We start from the raw sequence: 22,535 nt of genomic DNA, 5'->3' as shown, positions 1-22,535 counted from the left end.
TGAAAATGAAACCTTTTCAAATCCTGCAACCCATATCAATTCTTGTCCATTAAAATTTCTAAATGAACTGGGCCTGTCATCAGCTCACTTGCTCAGTACATTGTAAGCACTTCCAGCTGTCCCTCAATATGGGGTCATTGCAAGAGCTTCAGAATTCACTGAATTCACTCTTTATGTGCAAGTTAAAATACAGCCTGTCCATTCAAGATGTGAGTGCTTGGAATACAATATGTGAGCAAACACAGACCTGCCTGCAAAACTGAACTATGAATAACAGCATTTTCTGCAATGGTGAAGGCTAAAATAGGAATAAATGTAAATTAATCTGTTGTCAAGTTATTTAATGCTGTGTTTGTGAGATTCCAGTGATATTCCATAAGTTGTCCAGTTTATTGTAAAAATGAGAAGATGAAAATAACACTATCAAAGACTGACATCGAGAAAAACCCTTTTTAAATACTGAATATTCAAACAGCACATCATGCACCAAATTAGGATATTGGGGAGAAAAATACAGTAACTCCAAGCACTCTGTATGGGAGAAAACCTTAGTAACCATCAGGGATATTTCCTGAGGAGTGCAGAAATCAGATCTAGAGTGTTCCAGAGAAGAAAATGGAAGCTTTTCTGTAATATTTTTATGTAACAATACATAAACTGCCCTCCTAATACCATGAAGAATAACAACAGGCCATATCCTGAAGACTGTGAATTTAGAAGGACTGACCATGTAGAAGGACTGGCAATGCATGGGAGAAACAAGGCTCATCCTCATTTCACAGCAGGAAAATGGGAGCAGAAGGAAAATGTTCTGTCTAAAGGTCACTGAGTAAACCACTGAATCAGGAACAGAAATTGCATCTTGTGTGTCCTAGTTCAGAGTTATTTTCACAAAATCAACTTTTCCTGTAATGGTTTGATAGGGAAAAACACTGAAGTGAATTACTGATTCCTGCTGTATCTATGCTAGGGATATGGTCCTAGCTATTTTTTAAGAAGTATTATTATTACCCATTTTTAGTCATTTAAAACATTTCAGATTAGAGTCACTTATTAATTATCTTTTGTGTGTTATGACTGCTGCCACAGCAGATTCAAATTATTTGCCTCTGTTCTGCACTCAGTATTGTATTTTCTGTTGTTCTACTACAACACTCTTGTGGCACTGTCCTCTAAGTGCCTCTTAAAACTTATGTAGAACTATTCTGTCAGGCAAGCACTACCAGATCCCTCCCTTCCCTTCATGGAGGGACATGGGAGTTTGAGAATTTCCAATTGGGCCTGTCCTAATCAATAGGATAAAGCAGATATATAACTGGAAAAGCAAGAACAGAGAGCAAGGATCAAGATACCACAACATCTGCTTCAGAAAACTGAACTGAATTGAGGCCAGGATGAGAAATAGCAGTAGAAATAAATACTCTCCAAGTACAGAAAAACAAAGTTAACATCCCAGTAATGTGAACTGAAGGAACATTGACAAACATCACATTTAAAAGTCTCCCTCACATGTCTAACCCATCAAAAGCCGCCCGGGCTAATGGAACAGACAAGAATTGATAGTGGAGCTGGCAGGTCGCCTGATGAAGGAATAAAGCAGAAAGCCCTCTAGGAAAGAGAAAGGGGCTAATTCAATGTGCTTGCAAAGGGCTTTGCCAGAAAGAGCCTCAATATGAATGCTGGGTCATTTTGACTGATGGAGAAAAAAATTGTGTCAGCCTCCAAAATGAAGCAGAGGAGAAAGATCAATCTCCAGAAAGCCACACATATGAGTTTATTCACTCTCGGGCAGAAATAAGGCTTGGAATGAAGAGGTGGTGCTCGAGAGGCATTTGAACAGCTGCAAACCCCAGCAGATTTCCAAGGGATAGCAAAGGGATACAGGAATCAACCTCAAGCTCCAGCAAAAGTCAATTAGCAAATGGAAACCAAAGCACTGCTGCTGCCACAGCCGGGTTTGTTACGTGCTTATTTTGATAAGCACTAAACTCACTCCATATAATGCAAAGGGCACCGACAGCCCTGAGTAATGAATCCCTGAGGAACAGAATCCAGTTGCTCACAGCAGTGGAAACTGAGATATGTTACAGCAAGCCTGAAGAACAGTCATTATTTTCCAATCAGTGATAGCTGCAGCACCAGCACCCTCCCATCCAGCCTCTCCATATGCCTGTGCACTGAGTTCCTGACCCTCTCAAACCACCCCTGTCACATAATCATAACCTCAGAATAGGGATAGTGAGATAAACACAGTAATAAATGGCAAGAATGACTTTATCATCAAAAAAATCTAGGATAATCATGCTCTTGAGACAGCTCTGCACAGTGTATTTTCATATTTCCATTAAACATGACACAAACATCAGGGGAGGTTATGAAACTGAAGAAAAATATCTGGAAAATAAATGGGATACAGCTGAACAGGTGATTTCCTGACTTTTTTTTTTTCTTAAGGAAGTACAAAACTGATCCTCGACATCAAGAAATTAAGAACAGCTCTAGGATTTGGAAAATGTCTTTGGAACATACAAAAGAGATCCTTTACTGCAAGGCCTTTTTAAGTAAAGACCTCTTGCAGTTTAGTGACAAGGTCAGAGCCATCGGTCACGAGCACAGCAGGTGACATCTCCTGTAGAAGCTGCCACTGTAAAATAAGTCACATTTAAGTCAGAATGTCTGTTCAGTAGAATGCCCAGAAATTAATTCATGTTTTCATTAAATACAGATGACATTCTCCCCCCAGAAACTATTAATTTTGTCCTCTATCAGAGAAAGAAATCATTTAAAGTGAGAAAGTCATGTAATCCACACAGTGGAAAAAATGAACCATCTTTTTTGTGCAAGAGGAAGACCTTTTGAGTAGTAAGTTTTCTACAAAACCTTGACTGAATTTGTCCCTAACTACATAACAGTAAAAGAATAAAATAAAAAGCCAGTCTGACAGACATTAATATTTAGAGGGTGCTCTCAGAACAGAGTGACATTAGCCAGTGTTTGTATGCTGATCTTGCAAAAATCTGAGAGCGAACACATTGGGGTTCTTCCTGCTCAGGAAATTAGTTAATCATATTTGACATTTGCTAGAGCCACAGAGTCCAGAGAGGAGAATTGTACCTGACATATTTTAAAAAGCAATAAAAAGAAAAAAAATCAGAACATCACAAATAAATTTCAAGGCTGATTTCAAACAGAAAAGGCACTGCAGTGGCACGGGCAGAGAGTAACACCCAAGGAAAGATAAACTAGCAGTGAGAAAGCAAGGGCATCATAGGTAATAAACCAAAAGCACTCAGTTTGGAGGGCACAATGAATTGATTGTTTTTGTAACAGCCATAGATTAGATTACATCCCATTTCCAAAGTGTTTCAATTCTTTCTTCTGTCAATGACTATTTCAGAGCTGAATAAAAGTCATTATATTACTTAGGGGGCTGCACCTTCATCCTCTCCAGCAAGGAAAAAGCAGATTTTATTCCATGAGCAACTCATATTTCTAATGGCATGTGTGCCACAAGGCTGTGATTTCTTTATCAAAAGAATAAAATGCTTATTTTCTGTCTTGAAATATGTAAGAAACCAGGAATGTAAATGCAAGAGATCACACTAGGACACAGAGTAAACAACAGTACCCAAAATACAAAGAAGTCCTTATTATTGCTGGATTAATTAGCATTAATAAACTAGGGCATAAATATTTTTGACAGGACAGGAAAGCGGGTCATTAGCGTTGATGAGATGATATAAATGATCTTCCTAAAACATTCAGAGCAGTCCTGCTCCAAGTGATCCTCCCAGTTTGCCATTATACCACCAGTCAAACATCTGACATCCAGTGGAGAACACTCAGCACTCACAGCAGAGACTGAGACTCCTTTTGGCTCCTCAAATCTAATGCAATTTGAAGAACAATGAATCGCTAATAATTAAACAAACACTGAAATTAAAACCTTTTACCACCATAAAGATTCCAAATTAGGCACAGAAAACCAGAAGTTTGTGAAGCCTTTTGAAATGGATTTTCTGTTGGAGGCACAACATACACAATGATTTGCATCAGTGATTATCCTAATTAAACTGCTGTTTACATAAGTAACGTTGATTTACTTTCCATGTTGTTTGGTGTCATTAGACCAGTCATTTAACGGTGCAAATTTCCTGTAGGTGAAGCCTTCTCCCACCTTCAGCAGGCTGTGAACAGCACCTCTGCTGCAAGGAGTGAACCAGAGCAAGTTTAATACTACACAAGCTTTAGACAAGTTTCAGTCACACAAATAACTGTGTTTGTTCCAGCATGTCACTGGCCTGGGTGATTGCCATGATCTGCTCCAGCCTGAAAATCCACGAGAACAGCACTGCCACACAAACAAAGGCAAAGAGTTAGTACCTTATTATTTCATTAAATGTTTTACTTCCTTAATGATGAGTGAAACTTGAGTTCCACATTAAGGATGCCTAAGGAAAACAGGACTAGTCTAGGAACCCAGGGCAGAAAGAAGGTCTACATTTGGACTCCTGCAAAATTCCAAATGAAAAAGAATATTGTGAAGAAGAGCAAAAATGTAAAACAAACCACAGAATATGTAGTTGATCAGCTGCCTAAGTGTCAGAAAGGCTTTCAAAGAGCCAGGCACCACTCACCCTCTGGGTCACAGCATGGCTTGAGAACAGTGTCACTTTTTATTCTGTTTTAATTCCTTATGCTCTTCGCCTTACAGAACCACAGAAAACCTTCCCTAAACTCTACAACAGAAGATATTTCCTCTATTAAATAAAAAAACCCTTCTCAGCATGAATTAAAAGTTCTGTTTAGAACTGCTGTAGGCACAAAATATGGTCCACACACCTCAGTACTTCAGTGGCCAGGACAAATTCTTAAAACCAAGAAAAGATCAGTTCTACTGTGGAACAGCCACCATGTATATTTAAGTACATTGATTGGAACTGCAGATTTTCAATCACTAATTATTGGCAGTGCCAAGATAATTATTAGTGATCAGTGCATGTAAAAACTGGAGTTGTGTCGGAAAAATTAATAGGTATGTATGGAATGATAAACTGATTTTAGTCAACTTAACTTTCAATATTATACATCACATGGAAAGAAGGGGGAAAAAACATATCAAAACTCCATGAAGATGAGGAAAAATTAAACTAAAAAAAAATTCTGAGCTATTAATCTTTCCTGATAATGAAGTACTTCAGGATGACTTCTAAAACTCACTTTCATTTAGATGCTTCATTTATTTTAATCTGGGAGATAATTAGAAGGAAATCAAATCCATCTCCACAGCAGAATATTTACCTGAGATGCAGCTCAGACTTTTCAGTATTTCCCCTGTGTGTTCAAACTCTGTGTTACACATATTGCTAAAACTTTACTGAGATTAATGTCCATTACTTAATTAGCATCAAAACTTGAGTCTACAATCTTTGCTGATGTCAGAACAGGAATTCTTTCAGGGTTTTTTCTAACAATAGGCCAAATTTTACTGGAGAAGCTCCACACACCATCCCCAGTTCAACCTGGAAGCAGAGGGAGTAAATCTCAGCTGAAGGGTGGCCAGTTGTCACTCAAGTTCCTGCATATCCACAAAAAATTACCAGGGTATTGCCCTTTGCAGCAAGAAATAGGGTTGATTTATGGTGAAGACACAGAAATATTCATCAACAAGATGCTCTGTTAACCAGATTATCCAGGAAAAAAAGCTGTGTCACTGCTGAATTCTTGCTGTGAAGAGCCAATGGTTTCTCTCATCCCCAACTAATCCTGTTATAAATTATTTAGCACTCCAAATGTATCAGAGAAGAATCCTCAGTTGAATGAGCCTTCCACACACACTGGCATCCTCCAGCAATTTATTTGTAATTATCATTTGCCTTTTTTTCCATATCTAATATGTAGTTAATGAATGCCTGACATAACTGCAGCAGAAAAAAAAGACACGACTAGTTACATAATTACAGGTTAAAAAATTATCTTTTTCAGCTCCATGCACTGAAGTAATCTTAAGGGTGGAGGTTAAGTACAGGCTATAAATTGCTTTGCAAAACGTTCTGTACACTGACCACAGCAACCTCTATGTGTGGCACTGCCTTTGAAGGAAGAGTTTGATCTTATAATAATATTACAATAATATTACAGAACTTGTAGGTAGTGTCAGTCATGTCCTGTTAGTGGAACTCAGTCTACAAAAGGACGGCAAATCTGCACTTGAAATCATTATAGAACGTGAATAACATATTTCAGGGTCCCACTAAGTGCCAAGAGAAGAACAAAGCGGATATTCTAGTATGGAGGCAGGCCTGTGAGCAAGAATTTCTGGGGAAAAAATAATAAAAAAATCTCCCTTTCATGTATTCAAGAAACTGCTTCAAATAAGGTGGTTTATCAAAAAAGAAGATTTGGTTTCTCTCAGCCTTATCCCACCACTGGCATTCCTGTGCAAGCTGCTTCAGGCAGCTCCTCTCATTTCTAGATCACAGATTTAACTATGTTTATTATCACAGATCAAGGAAGCAATTTCTAAATACAATATTAATACTTTTCAGCTCCAATGGGGCAATTCATTCAGAGTAATTTGTGACTTTCAAGCAAATTAATAAACAAACTTACAGCTCGTGACTGTTTTGAATAAAAAAAAAGAGGCCTCAAGTATAAATAAATAAATCTGACTTACTAAACTGTTTGCACCAGTTAAGGGTAAGATACTACAGGGGAATTGATAAATCCTGATTTCCTATCAGCTTGTGGAACTTTTCAGTTCCTTCAGCTAAAGCCTCAGCTCCTCCCAAACTTCCACCATTCCTGCAGGAAAGCAGCACGTGGGCAGTGCCAAGGTGGGAACTCAGTGTCCTGGATAAACTAATACAACTGGGAAAAAATATTTCACTGTTATACTTACTGCAAGGTACAGATGCAAACCCCACAGAAAATCAAACACACTTACTGGGCATCTTTCCTCTTTTTTTTCTGGGGGTCCACCAGGCGCAGAGTGTCTCTGATGACAGCAACTTTCACTTCCTCATCAACAGGGCTTGGGACATTCTCAAATACTCCAGGAGAAAGCTTTACATCACAAAGGGATAACAATTATTCACTACAGAACCAAGGATTATTTGCTCACATTATCGCTCAAACTTCACGCCCATCATCTATATTTTAAATACGCAGTGATGGATTACAAAACACTTCTTCAAGGATACACAACCACTGTCAGGTTTTCAGGATGATGTTACAGCAAACTGGGGCAAATTTCTCTAGAAAATTGAAATATTAAAAAAAACATTGTTGCCAGTGTTACTGTTTATATCATGTATACAAACATGAAAAAGACTATTACCAATCCCCTAAACACAATTAGCAACTGCAGGGGATGATGAATAAACGCATTTATGACAAAGATGATGGAGAGCTTTCACTATTCCAATAAGTCATATTTGCAGTGTATAAGATTAGCAATGATTTCAAAGCAGAAAATTACAGAGAACCTTGGAGGTTTCATATTAGCAGACAGCTTTCATCTTTCAAACATGGAAAAAAAGCCCAGAAAACCCAGCCTAAGCAGTTTCATTCCAATATCACCATCACATTGAGAAGTCTTACCTCTTGCTCATGTTCTATTCTCATGCTGGGGTTTGCATTTACTTCTAGTAACATGGGCTTCAAGTTTTTCATCAGGAGAATGTCAAACCCTAAAATCTGTGCATAACAAGCAATATGTTACTTCAGTTCTATTCCCAGTGTTCTCCTAGAGAATGCAATGGTCGTCCATATGGCAACACTGAGGAAGAAACATTTGAGGGGCAGGAGATAAACAACTAAGAAACTCTATATACTGCTGAATAATTACAGAAGCCATTTGTCTTGGATACTAATGGCTCCTTTCACACCACCCCCAGCCCTAAATACTGCATCTGCCAACACGGAATCTTGGCACCCGTGACAAGTGGATCTTCAAATTGCCATGATTACAGATGCATTAGGAAGCTGCAAATCTTCGATTCTAACATGCAGAAGATGGAAACTGGAGTGAATAATGTTAGTGGCAAATTACACCCACTGAAAATCCTCCATATATGTTTAGGGCTGATGGTAACACAGGTCAGGAGACTGAGGTTTGACTTGGGTGAGGAGAACATAAGCTCTGAGCTCCCACAATGCTGCCCAGTGTGTGCATACACAGACACCCAACCAGTGATCAGCAACATCACTAAAGAAACATTTTGGAAAAGGCATTAAACATCCACAAAATTAATCCATGCACAGAAATGACTGCATTTCTGGCAGAAATTCTAACCTACCTGGAAGCAAGTTGGCCCAGGCTTTCCTGACGGGATGTCAGACTGATAGTAAACTTTCAGTTCTGGAGTCAGTGCAATAATAGTTTTAATCACCAGTGAAATTATATCTGACCAGAGCTTTTTGACATCAGCTCCTCTGGAAGACAGTCTGCACAGAATGCTTGAAAAAGTCCTCTTGCTGCCAGTGTTTACACTGTCAGAATGGATGAAATTCTCACTATGGATATTTAGTGAATAGTTGGTTAAGTGCATAAAAACCTGGTGCAAATTTTTTAAAGTGGGTTCTTGATAGGGCTCCGTACAAAACCTAGAAAGTCCATCTTTGGCTATATAAATCTCCAGGGGTTCTAAGGATTTCAGCAAGACATAAAGACGAATATCAAATTTCAGTTTGTCCACGAGCAGTGGTTTGCAAATATATTCCTGGACCACGGCTGGCCGGCTCTGGATGCTTCCCGTCAGCCTGATGTCACTCGGGTCCTTAATGAGGTAGATTCCATCCCCCTGGCAGCCTCCATCAGGCTTCACAATAAAAGTGGGCTTCCAGGACGGATCGCTGTCCTTCATCACCCGAACCTGGAAGGAAAAGTATTGCACTGAAAGGCACTGACTGAGGGGGGAAGAAGGGCTGACACTGTGAAAGCCAGTAAACAAAAATAAATAGAAACAGCATGATCACACCCCCAGAGTAGTAAACACCATGCAAAAAGGGCAGAGATAAACAGTGCTGAGAAGCACAAGGAGAAACAAAAAAGTATGAGTAGGGAATTACTAGTACAGATAAAAAGTCATTTTATTTAACGAGCCACTGTATAGATGATTTCAAGAACTTCTTTTTAATGTTCTGTACCAATTTGCAGAAGGAAACGTGGTATATCTCAGGAGATCCACCTTAGTAGTATATGAAACTGCAAAGTTAAACTTTTGTGCTACATTTTGAACAATAACTGACGAAGATAATCATCAGCACAAGGAAGGATGCCTTATTTATTCAGGTATGGATGCAAACAGTACCAGAAGAAGGAAAAATAAAGGAAAAATTTGGCATTGACATTATCTTTTTCCCCCACTGTGAATATTTTTCACAATCAGATGCCCAGTTTTAGTAAAACTGGGAATGTTGAGCCATGTACAGATATAACCAGGTCACTGACACATCTGCTGAGTATCAGATTTTTCTTGTTACATGCGTATTTCCTACTGCCTAAATAAACTTTAATTTATTACTTGTATAGCAAAAGTCAAAACTGCAGAGATGGAGATGCCTCAATTAGCAGAGGTGAAGTTGAGAAAGCAAGGGGAGCCCTAACAAAGAAAGCAGTTAAAGAAAACACAGGATGCAGGTTACGGGTTTATCAGCTACTCAGGGGATTCAGAAGAATAAAGCACTTAAAACCTCGTCCTTTCAAGAGGGAGGGATGTCACAGCACAGATCATTCTTTTCTTGCATCCACACATTTCAGGGCACCAGACCTGCAGCTGCTACTCTCTCCCTCCAGCCAGGCACGTGCCGAACCGAGGCAGAGATCTGGCTTTTGCCCTGCGGTTTGCCAGCAAAAACTGGAGACTGACTTTTAGAAGCCTGAGGACACAAGCTAACAAAGAAAAAACAATCAGTTGCCACCATCAGGCCTGCAGAGTGAGAGGAAAATATCAGCCCACAGAAAAAGGCTGAGCATGGTCAGATCATTGTGATTTTCTCTGCTGTGACATTAAGCCGCCAACCCCCATGAGAGGCCCAGCTCTGCCAGCAGTGACATTCCCAAGGTCTGAAGGACTTCTGGCTCCACCTTATCCAGTTATTTATTTCATTGAGAGTCACACTCCTGCAGGAGAAACTCAAGATCCATTATCCAGACTAGGATTTTTCTCGTGGACAGGTGTCACACTGACTCAGTGAAAGATCCTTCTCCAAAATAGGTCACTTTGAGGGATAAAATGCCTCAGTTGGAGGTCAGACTTACATAAATGGCACATGGATAAATAAGTCCAAGTAGATCAGGAGGCCTAGATGTGCAAAGAAGGAAAGCAGGATTTATGCCCTAGTCTTTTTACCACTATAGAATAATCTTCCCCTGATGTGACATTACTCTGCAGAGCAGAGTTCTCTGGTTCATCGTTGTTAAACTCAGCATCGCAGAGACAGATCTGGTTAATCTGAACCCTCCATGACCAAACATACCCTGATATGACTCTAGTTGGATGTTTGAAGGGCCAATCGTGGTCTACCAGGGCAGAAAGTTACACAGAACCTTTATGAAACCAGGTGGAACATTCTGCCTCCCAGGCCCACGTCTGCTGTTCACCCCTCAGGCTACTCCTGCTCCGCTCCAGCAGCACCTTTCCAAAGGAGATGATGCTTTCCAGGGACTATTGCTAAAGATGCACCAGCAACCTGCTTTTCAAAAACACTGCATTGTAACAGCCACTGGTCTCAGAGATCTCATGCTTAACTCTACTCCTAAAATAAAAAGCAAATAATTTTCTCCACCTCTTTCTAGTTCATTTTTGATGGACTAGATGGTCTGGACATTATTGAGGCTTTCTTGTCCATCAAAACCTACATGTGGCAGATGAAGATAGGCTGGTGTGGAAAGGGGGAATAGTAATCCAGAGTCAGTCTGTTTTTCAGCAGATTGACTGTCTTGAAGAAAACAGATGGTTTCTTGATCTTCAAGGAAATTCCCAACAGTTGTCTTCAAATTCTCCACAATCCCCTCAACTACATTCTTTCAAATTCTCATTATGAGGAGGCTTGTCCAGACTTAGAAAATTCACTCATGTAGGAAAATTAGTTCATATGAAATGAGATATTTCTGTGTCCTTTGCTTGACAGAAGGAAATTATCTTTAAAAAACACATTAACCATTTACAGTCAACAGCAAGAGGAGAGTTTGGGGAAAATCTGTGGGTTTGCCTTTCATAAGGAAACACAGGCTGAATGAATATAGTGTTCTGGGGAAAATGCATATAATGAGCTATAAGATTTGACAGCACAAAGACCAGAATATTCATGTCTATGCCTAAGAGGTATCCAAAAGCTGAAAACCTAATTAAACCACCAAAAATAAGCTATGCTAGAAATTAGACTGTCCAAATTAGATTCTTATTAAAAATTAATCATACTGGTCTATTCATCATCCTCACAGACAACACAAAGAAGGAAGTATGAGAACAATCAAGGTCCTGGTTTGAATCCCAAGCTAGTTACTTTTCAGAAACTCGAATTTAGGGTTTATTAGAAGTAAGTTCTTAGCACACACGTTCCAACAGATTCTTCTCTGCTAGTGAAGGAGCAACTACTGCAGCACCTGAGATTTGCTTATCTGTAACTCATCTTCTGTTAAAGTGACATGTCAGTAGAAAATGTTTTATAAAGTTAAAAACTGGTGAATATTGAAAATAGCTAAATACATATTTACTTAGTAAAATGAACTTTTAAGCCCTTGTTGAAAATACCCATCATCATTTCAATACAAATGACACGAAGGGAACTCCCTTTTTGCTGGTGTTTCCAATCTGAAGCTCATCCACCACAAACTCAAGAGTGCAGTTTTCTCACCAACTACTGGCTTTCACAGCACAGAAGATTAATATTGCCTGTAGTGTTTTCTACCTGAATCTAGGCATAGGGGAAGGTGGGAAAAGCTGAAAACATTTGATTTCATTATTGATACCTGTGTATGAAAAAGTTCACAATCGTGACTACCAAAGTGAGGCACAATAAAAATATTTGAGAGAGAAATCATTTTGAAATGTTGCAGTGCATCTGGGGAGGCAGCAAGACTTAAATTCTCAAGGAGTTTCTTCTTTCAATAATCATTTCTATTACAGGCAAAATCTCACAGGTGTTCATTTTCAGTCCAGCCCTTTGCAACAAAATCCTACATTACAAACAGCACCAAACCATCTTTTCATGTGTGACCTACAGCTACACTGACACATGATTTGTGACCTTTGATAATTCATATTCCAGTGTAATCCAGCTCCTCCAGGGACACGTCTAATGGGCAGACCTCCTCTTGTCTGTGAAGAAGCTGAAGTGCAGTCTCGGAGAGCTGACGTTTTTGGCAGCATTAGGGTCCCTCAGTTGCAGAGCAAACACCACCACATATGAACAAATAAGCAACAGAAAAGACTGGAGAACTCCTACTGAGAACTCGCAAAACTGCAAGTGAAAAGTGTTCTGAACCTTTTATGGTTCACAGTGGGTTTGGAATGGTTGGGTTTGTATTTTTCCTTGTTCTGGAGGGGTTACACTCCGAACTCGTGTTAAGTAGAACATAAACTCTTACAACATAAAATATAATGTTTGATAACAAGAACTATGCTTTTCTCCAACACAGATGGAAGAACATATGCAAAGGAAACTCCTAGGAGTGTGTTACTGGACATCTGTTACTCTTGGAAGAAAACCCGGCTCGTTTTCCCGGCAGTGAGTTCTGGAGCAGAGCAGTGTTTATTCGCAGTGCCACCTGCTGCCAGCGCACGGGGCTGAGCGTGGCGCCTGCAGCTCAGCCCCTCCTGGCCCAGCCCGGGTCAGCAGTGCCTTGCACCTCCCAAAAAACTCCCCAGCACACCCCCACTGAACCCTTCTCAAAGTTTACTTCCAAATTATTTGCACTGGTTGACCCGTCGTGGCTAAACGTGGTCCTACAGTTTGTACAGCAGTAAGGCTGAAGTGCTGTCGGGATTTTATTCATTTTTACTGTCCCTAGCAGTGACCCAGAACGCTTGAGGAGTGTGTTAAAAAGAATAAAAACAATAAATATAATTTTTTTAAAAAAAATAATTAAAAACAAAAAAATAAAAATATGTTAATGAATTCAATTGGATTGTGGATATGGTAATTATCTAAAAGGTAACACAGAGTACAGGAGTCTGTTAAAGCCTAGACCTTTTTCTCCTCACTTTTCCAAGCAAAGCACACTGTGAGATACAAGAAGACACTGTGTGAGTCAGACAGGGTTAAACAAACACACACAGGATTTTAAAAATACTTGTAATAACAGAACAAAACACCAACACACAGCATGGCTTTTTTTTTTCTCCAAAAAGCTGAAAAAGAATGGTATTTAATTACATTCTGAACAGTTAAATACAGCAACAGTCTGACAGGAGAAGATGTGAGTACATTTAACAAGGCACAGTACAAAATGCTCTTCTGAAGGATTTTGATACAACAGGTCAAATGGACTAAAAAGAGTCCAGTGCCAGTGAAGCTGGTGAAGCACCACACTCCCCACACTGCTCTGGAACCCTCTCAGGCCAGTAGAACGTGCAGGGAAAGGGCTTATGGCTCTACCAGGTTCAACTTTCAGACCTCTTTTCTGGAATGGCAGAGAAGCAGAACTGTTTTGAAGCTTATTCCAGAACATAACAAACAAAAGCAGTTCGTCCAGACTATGACTGATCCCAGACAAACTGGAAAAGATGTCATTCACAGCCCCTTAGTGTGATTTTAAATAACTCAGTAGAAGACTAAAGAATTACATGGATCCAATATTCAACAAGTTGTACTATTCTGAGAGTAAAAGTAATCTACCTCAGCCACAAAGAGGGGAAGTTCTTCTGGCAGAATCCAGGACCGAGGGTAGAAGTTATACTCAAGAGGAAACAGGTCCTGCATTGTTCTCATGGCCCGACTCAGGGTGATTTTCCGTACTGTCTCCATCATGCCTGGGAAAAGAACAGTGTCTAGGAGTGACAAAAAATCCACTCTCAAGTCTCATCCTAGAAGTAAATGGCTAATCATTACCCACCCTGCTGGGAAGGCACTCTGGTCACTGCTGCCAATAAAGCTGAACACCTTTTAAAATTTAAAATCTGACAAAATAGTTGTAGCATTCCCCTGCCACATTTCCCATCATATGTGTTACTGTAGCATAGTAGAAAAAAATTAATTACCAAAAATACAGCTCAAAACCAGAAAACTTCACTCAAATGTTAACTGTTGTCTTTGACATAATCCAAAATTATTTTTATTGCCTCTTGTTCCAGGAATGTGTAAAAATGCCATTTGAATATAATCAACCACTTTGTGTTTACTTTGCAGTCATTTAAGTAACTGCATCACAAAGAACGGGTTATTTTGTGAACAGCAAAACAAACTCACATATATATTTTTAATTATTATTTATTTAAATTTATTGAAATCCTGTATCCATTGGGAACATGACTAAGGTGTTATTTTTATGGAAAAGTTTCTAGTAAAACCCAGCATCAAGTTAGCACAACAGTCCTGGAAACCAGATCTGGTTCTGAAGGGCTCTGGTTTGACTCCTGTGCAGCCACTTGTTAAGTAGATAGAAGCCAGAATACAGAGAGGTAACATTCATCTAACACTGACTGAAACCACCACAAAACAACAGCATCCTACACCTGAGTGGGAACTTCCCTGAGGCAGGAGAAAGCCAAGGTAAAATAAAGCCTGGAGTTCGATATCTGAGGTTCTTATGCTCACAGCATACTAACAGCAGCAATAAATCTGAAGTAAAGGGCTTAGATAAGTCAATACTTAAGCTCTTAGCTCTTATTTAGAGAGATCTCAACAGGGATTAAATGGGAAAAAAAGGAGCTTAAAAAAGTAGAAGAGTCATCATAAGATGAGGACTGACATGAACTCTTCAATATTAAAAAATCCATTTAAGGAATTCTGCTTCGAGCTTCTCCCCAAGATAAGTCAGAGTAGGAAACAAAACAGATTCTTTCCACTTTGAATCAAAACCAAATCCAAAGATACAGCACTGTTATCAGCACTAGATAACAGACAGTAATTGCACATTTCACTTAAATTATAGCCTGACACTCCAATATTTCCTAAATTCATGTGTTTGAAGTATTCTTCTCATCAAAACCACTTTCTCTCCAAAACAAATTTCAGTTCAGAAACTGTTCAAGAGACCCATTCTCATATCCTTACCCCCTACACAGAAATCACCTACCAAGCCCAGTAACATGCTAAAAATACTATCAGCTGATTAAGCAGATAATTCTCATTAAAAACAGTAAAACACAGATATAGGTCAAATATTCACATTTTTAAAGCATTTGTTTAAACCAGAAACAGAAGTCAAGTACCTGGAAACTTGTTGACTTGACCTGAGAAGATATTATTGTCATGAAACGACACCCCATGCCAATAGATATCGCAGGGCAAGCGGCGGCCAAAAGGAAACTGGAAGACAAGAGACAAGTTTTGAAGCAAGATGGGAATACCCATTCATTCCTTTCTTTTCTTAACACTCACAGTGAGCATAAACCACTCAAGAATAGTCTTCTGACTGTCAAAAGAAAACAAGCTCTATATTTGGGTTACAAAACTAAGAATATTTGGATCAGTTTGAGGCTCTTAAGTTAACAAACCAGGAGAGGTTTTTAGAAACCAAACCCAAATGACTGAGAGGCATGAGCTGTACTGGGAAACCCCACCTGATGAACCACATCCAAGGCATGGTTCATTTACAATTTAAAATACTATTACAGGGAATAAAATTCCACTAAGAAGGACTTAATTCTGGCACCTGAAGGCACAGCAATAGCAAGTGCCACAGCTGGGAAGCAAACACTGACTTTGGGGTTGGGGTTTTTTGGAGGTTGGGTTTTTTTCCTTCCCAGTTTAAGGGATGACAAGCAACCACCAAGGGACACAAGCACTAGAGGCCATGGAGGAGTTGCCACTGCTGGCAGTTACTGAATCAACTCCTGCTCTTACAAAACTCATCATTTAATGCCTGGTCTGTGCTCCCCTCTCCACATCCCTTTCCCAGACTGCACCCACACCCACAGGCCCTTCACCCCCAACCACGTGGCATCTCCACGAGCTCCCAGCCCCACATGAGCACAAAACAGTTCTGTTCTTTAGTACTTTATTTCAGGGAACACCTATAGGGAGGAATATTGCTCTAAATTTACAGTAAGTTAAAACTGCAAAGCACTTTCTGAGCAAGCCCATTTACATTGGTGTCCAAGCTGCAATAAATGTGAAATGGATACTCAAAGCAAGATATTTAAGTGAAATAATTGCATTATTCATTTATGTATATTCAGTTATAAGTATTAATTTACACTGTATTAATTCCTTTCTGGTACTAATAGCCTGTAATTAAAATAAAAGCTTGCAGTTGCATTAATCATTTGTTGAGTATATATATTTCAACTATTAAGAACTAAGGCAATTATTTCAACACTATTAAGTGTTCCAGTTTCTTTTCCAATTCACACAAGATTTCACTGGAAATTGGAAAACTGTATAGTTCGTTTTCTACTATCAAAAAGACCAACCTTTTTCTAAGCAGTCTAAAGAGCTCAGAAGCAGCGCTGCCAATTAATGAGAGCAAGTTTGTAATAGTAGTAAAGTGGTTTAAAAAACCCCAATTAGTTTTGTGTAAAGAAGGTTCTCTTCTTTTTCACGCTTGTTCTCTCAGACACAGTCCCACTTATCAATCCAAAAAAATCCCTTTTTATCTGCAGCTCCATGTAGATGCCATTTAACTACCATATGGAATATATTCACAGGAATCACTTCTATGACTAGGCTATATCTTTTTCAAATAAATAAGCTACATTTAGTATTTTTGGGCACATTTGCATTAAATATCTACCACTCTCATCCCCCAGTACCGTTTACTCTTTGAAAGAACCACAGTATTTTGCAGAAACATCTCATTCCTTACTCCAAATGCAATTTTTCTTGCTTTAAAACATTTCTTTAAGCACTGGATTATTTTTTTTCCAGTATGACAGAAAAAAAGAATCGCATAAAGCTTTTGAGTGCATTACTTTATTTGCTACTTTAATTAAAATTTCAGCTTCCTCTGTAAATAGCCTTCAAAAATTAATTTAAAATGCTAATTGAGGAATGCATCCTTTCTCTGTTTCCTTACTTGCAGGGATGAGAAACTCAATTTAACAGAGCCAGTGGATTCTGCACTTATTTCATTATTATTCAGCCTGCAAAATCTGTTTTTGTACAAGTGAAAATTAATTCTGTTGGGCTCTGAAAGACAATCAGTGGCCTTAACCTCTCCCCACAGGTACATCCAGAATACAGATGCAGCCTTCGGTCTGAGAGCACCCTTCCCACTAAAACCCGAACAATATATTTATTTATTAAATGAAATTGAAATGAAAGGAACGAAATTTGCATTTATATAACACCTTTCATCTAAGGAGGATATCAAAGCACTCTACAAACACTGCACAGAAATAGTTTCAGAGCAGATGAGGAGGGAGCAGCTCTGGACAGGAACGTGGCAGTGCTGCAGCCCCACGTCAGCAACTCAGCATGGCAACGTCCTGAGGAACCAAGATTATCTGGATTTATCCAACGATGGCATCAAACTCCTCTGAACGGGCTGGGGAGGATTCTATCTATTCTGCACTCCACTATTACATAAGAGCAGTGTTTGGAGAGGAGCCAACAAGTTCGATTATTTGGCGCCTCTGGCAGTGACTGGCAGATGTAAATTAATGTTCCTGTGGTAGAAGAGGAGTTTTCACTACATTTCCAGCTCCTGGTGCAGGCACTGGCTAAAAAGAAAGATGGATATAAAACCTCCTATCTTCACCTCCCCTGTGGCAGCTGGAATAGCCTCACTATCCTGTGCCAAAGCCAAGATGGTCCCACCCACAGGGGGACAGAGGTTGTAAAGGTGACTGGAGCCATCCTTTTTTAAAATCTTTTTTTATTCACATTTGGAGAACATTTGTCTGAACAAAACAAACAAGAAGTCATAAAGAGAATGGCACTGTTTCCACAACTTTGACACCATTAACAATCCATCACAGTCAAATCTGCGAGGCAGGTCGCTTCTACCTTTGGATTAGAAGCCAATAATTTAAACTGTCTCACGGGTCACATCAGCCTGTTCCATCATGTTTAATGACAAGTTAAATGACTTGTCTTCTAGTCAGCCTTTCCCAGCATAAAATTTCCAGCTCTCCCTTTGCCTCCATGCAGCCCCAGAACAGCGAGACAAATGGAACGCTCGACGCTGGGATATTTGATGCCTGAGACATCTGCTTCTTCCATTTTCCTGGTAATTGAAAGCTTGCTGAAGAAATAATTTATTAAGTGATGAATAAACTCGAGATGCAAGCTCAATTTGTGCCCATTATTTCATTTGGCATATCATGTTCATTTAAAGAATCTGTCACGCCCGATCAGATGGTCCGATGTAGCGATGGGAATTGCTCCACTGACACATGGAAATTCTGCAATGCTTTTCAAAAGGTCCACCCCAGACAGGCCTATCACAGTTGATAATTTAATTCACTCCAAATTCCCACAGCTGAAAGAAGAAAGTTGGGTTTTTTTCCTGTCTTTTGCTTCTGGTAGCAGAATCTCAATGGTCAACTTGCTCTGTCTTGGACTCCTTCGCCCCTTCCTCATGTATCAGTGCCACAGAATAAACTATCACCAATATCAGCCATGTTCAGAGTATTCTTAATTTTTCTGTGTCTTATTATGGCATTTACCATATGTCAGTTCACTAATGAACTACTACCATGTGGCCAATTCTGTAATCACACGGTGCATTTGTGTCTTACTCCTGCAAATGGAGCACATTGCAGGGAACAGACTGTGACTGAAACCAAGCTCTTCCAGCAAGTCATGGAAACTACAGCACAGAGGTTTTGGAATGCACAACTTAAAAAAAAACAAACAAAACAAAACAAAACAAAAAACTAAAAAAAAGGATACATGACACCATAAAATGCTGTACATTAGAGAGAAAAAGTTATGAATGAAAAGGAGACCACTTTAAAAAGGACATTATACTGTCTCCTGCCCAATAAAATATTCCAGCCAACACATCCAGCAGCAAATAGAGGAAACAGAAACAAAACAAAACCAGCAATGGGAAAAAATGTAAGAGAAGTGGAAAAGGAGAAGAAGAATCACTTGAAAAGTATTATACAAGGGATGACAGCAGAATAGCAGCCACTGAAACATCGGTATTTAAAATATCTGCATTTCATTACTGCTTCCAAGACTTTTTTTGCATATCTGTACGGATCCTACAAGCAACATCCGTGTTCCCTCTGCTGGTCCTGCTGTAACAGTGCAACCAGCTCCGAGGCTCTGCCCGTCGGTGACAGTGGTTTGAACAAATATTTTACTGCTATTTCTCTAAACATCTGAAAGGGACAGCTTTCAAAATTACATGCAGCTTGAATAAAGTTTTCCTTGGACTTCTCTTCTTAATTTTGTTTATTTTTCTCTTCAGATCCAGACCAGATCTTGCTGACTGACTGCCTGTGTCTACTGAAGTCTGCCAGCTGGGAGGCAGGAGTTTGTCTTGCTCCCATCCTAGAAGAATTTCACCTTTGTGTTTTCCACAAAGTAACCAGCTCTAGTTCAGAGTCAGAGCTAATACTGGTTCATTCCTCTTTCCACCTTCAGGATGGGGTGGGAAAAAAGGCAGGGGAAACATGATTTGACACATATTTTCTTGTATCAATGTATATTTTTTTGACAAAAGGAAACATCACATTCATATTATTAACCTATTTGTAAGCTGCAAATATACAGGAAGACCTGAGAGGGACTTGTCTTAAGGAATGAGTTATCAGCCACCCAGATGGTGCAGTCAAGCACCACAAAATTCCATATTAGGCCTCTTCTTTATTAAGATACAAAGTGGCCAGAAGAGGAAGCAACAGACTAAATGAAAAATATTGACTGAAGAAGGAGATGGAGGAGAAAGGATATTGAGTGAGACAGAAAACAGAAAGATGAAGCAAAGGCAGCAGCAATTGCTGTTGGGGGATGCAGAGCAGGAAGGAAAAAGCTGATTATTGCAATGCAGAGATTCATGAGAGGAACAAGAGCCTGTGAAACAAGTCAATTAGTAGGACAGAAGGCCAAGTGCAAGACATATGCAAAACATTGAAGTCTCTGGAAGCTATAAAGACCAAATTACCACTAAGTGTGGCTCGTTCCCAGCACAGTCTGCAGGGCTAACTGATACCAGTGATCCAGAAACACTCACTGGAACAGCTCTGGGCCCCCTGAACATAAAACTTAACCATAAAAACAAAGAAATTAAGTGTGAAGTCCCCCTGCTCTGTATGTTCCTGCATAGGACACAGAGCAAGGCTGCTGACAGACACTCCACAGGTGCACTGGGGGCTAAGAGAGGTAAATGTAACAGGTTTTAATTTCAAGGCTCTGGTGTGTTTGTTACTATTTTGCTGTACAAGCAGAAGTTGAGAACTGGGGCGCTCCTGCAATGAGGTTTTGAAATTCTCCCACTGGATTTAAACAACAAAAATCTTGAAACAAAGTTTTAACAAGTCAAAGAAGGAGAAAGCATTACACTCCCTGGCACGGAGCATACGTGTCTTTGTGGAATTAGGTATTTAGGACATTATGAATAAACTCAGTAACATTTACTGCCACTGAATTCTTCAGAAAATACATGTGTAGCATCTAACTCTTAGGTTAGGAATGACACAGAACATAGTGTCTGCTCCAAGTCTGTATAAACCTTGTTTAAAATGCACCAGGTGCACAGAAGTGTCATTATCTCGTGGATCCCAAATGCAGCTTTGTGGAGCAGGTGCAGGTCAGAGATCACACAGCTCCATGCGAGCTCTGCACGCGAGAAACAGATCATCCTCAGGTTTTATCCTGCCCTTCCCCTCCAACTTCCCCCTTCCAAATGGATTACAAATACCCTTTTTCTTACACAACTTCCTCACAAAGTTCCTAGAAGCCATCTCAGCTCCTAAAAAGCCATTTGTAAAGCTATCGGTGAAAGAAAATCTTTAGAGTTTGAGAACAGTTTACCACCTATAGTAAGATATATCTAAAAAATCTCTTGAGGAGTTAAACAAGGAGTTCCAAAGCACCTGTTTTGTGCCATACCTTTTGCTATGACTCCAGTTCAGCACAGGCAGACACTGCTCACACAGCACAGAGAAAACACATGACTCAAGCAGCAGGATTAAAAAATAGCCATAGCTCCTCTACATAAAGTAAATTAGCAGGCTAAAGCCTGTTATGTGTGCCTTATTCGGTGGCTTAGCACTGTTTCATTCATACACCACGCTCTCCCACACGCCTTTGAGATGATGGCAGCGGCTTTGCCGCGGGATCAGGCAGCGGATCTGCCGGCTCAGAGCTCCTGCCGCTGCCACGAGCGGGATTCCACGTACCCAAACCCCCAGGGGAGGGTGGCAGGGAGAAATGCGAACACACACAACACGCCAAACACTTCCACATTAGGAGCAGGTTTCTTTCTTGCCCTTTCCGTCAGCGCAATATCTGACAGCCCCCTGTGCTGCCCCGTGTACCCGGCGATGGCAGGTCGGGACCATGAATCGAACCTGCTCCGGGCGTGACATGTGGTGAGAAATCACGCCAGGGTCGGGGTGGCCCAGCCAGGACGCCCCCCCGGTTCAGCAGCTCACGCTGCTCAGGGAGGCAGGCGAGGAGGAGGAGGAGGGAGGAAGGCTTTGCCGGGGCAGACCCCGAGGGGAGGCAGGGGAGTCTCCCCAGCAGCGCCGCCAGGCCGGGCCGGAGCAGGGGCAGGAGGGGGAGCCCCCCGAGGGCCGGTCCCGCCGCGGGGCGCTCACCTCCTTCCAGCGGAGCTGCCGCAGGCTGATCTTCAGCGCCTCCAGCGAGGTCTTGGCCTTGGAACTGTCCACCGTGACCCCGGGCCGCCGGCTGCCCTCGTCCCCGCCGCGCCGGCCCGGGGCCCGCCGGGCCCTGCCCCGCGCCGCCCGCCCGCCCGGGCCCTGCCCCGTGCCGGCCCCGCGCCGGCCCCGCTCCCGCTCCCGCCCGCTCGCGCCGGGCAGCGCCCCTTCCCCCGGGGCCGCCGCGCCGGGCGGCCCGGCCTGCCGGGGCTCGGCGGGCAAGGCGGGGGACCCCGGGGGCTCCTCCGCCTCCCGGGCTGGCTCCGTCCCAGCCGGCTCCATCCCCGCCGTCCCCATCTCCGCCCGTTCCACCCCCATGCCCGCTGTCCCCATCCCCGCCGGCTCCGGCTCCATCCCCGCTGGTTCCATGCCCATCCCCGCCGGCTCCATCCCGGCCGGCTCCATCCCGCCCCCGCTCCCCGCCCGTTGCCATGGCAGCGGCGCGGCCCGTGACCCGCTCGCCCCGCCCCCCGCCGCCGTGACGCGCTGACGCCGCCTCCGCCATTTTGGAAAGGGGCAGGGCCGCCCGCCGCTCCCGGGGAGGCCATTTCGAAGGGCGCGGGGCGGGGCCGCCATGTTGGAAGCGGGCGG

General features: G+C 41.4%; 1 protein-coding gene across 5 annotated transcripts in view; it reads right to left on the bottom strand.

Annotated features, from left to right (window-relative positions):
* TTLL11 (tubulin tyrosine ligase like 11) overlaps positions 1–22,401 on the bottom strand; it is a 39,114-nt gene extending 16,713 nt beyond the window's left edge. For 2 of the 5 annotated variants that reach the window (XM_051807514.1, XM_051807517.1), the window contains exons 1-6: positions 21,885–22,401; positions 15,381–15,477; positions 13,846–13,979; positions 8,301–8,876; positions 7,603–7,698; positions 6,947–7,065 (exon numbers count right to left, since the gene is read on the bottom strand). In XM_051807514.1, the coding sequence (XP_051663474.1) occupies positions 6,947–7,065; positions 7,603–7,698; positions 8,301–8,876; positions 13,846–13,979; positions 15,381–15,477; positions 21,885–22,349 (1,487 nt within the window). In that variant the 5' untranslated portion in view covers positions 22,350–22,401. Of the gene's footprint in view, positions 1–6,946; positions 7,066–7,602; positions 7,699–8,300; positions 8,877–9,773; positions 10,013–13,845; positions 13,980–15,380; positions 15,478–21,884 lie in introns of those variants that run through there. The other 3 variants (XM_051807515.1, XM_051807518.1, XM_051807519.1) reach the window with 2 other exon arrangements.
* Between the last annotated feature and the right edge of the window lie 134 nt (positions 22,402–22,535).

This window comes from Manacus candei, unplaced genomic scaffold, assembly GCF_025592945.1.
Source record: "Manacus candei isolate 608988 ecotype Guabito, Panama unplaced genomic scaffold, ASM2559294v1 h1tg000071l, whole genome shotgun sequence".
Classification (NCBI taxonomy): domain Eukaryota; kingdom Metazoa; phylum Chordata; class Aves; order Passeriformes; family Pipridae; genus Manacus; species Manacus candei.
This window is presented reverse-complemented; position numbering and strand designations above follow the sequence as displayed.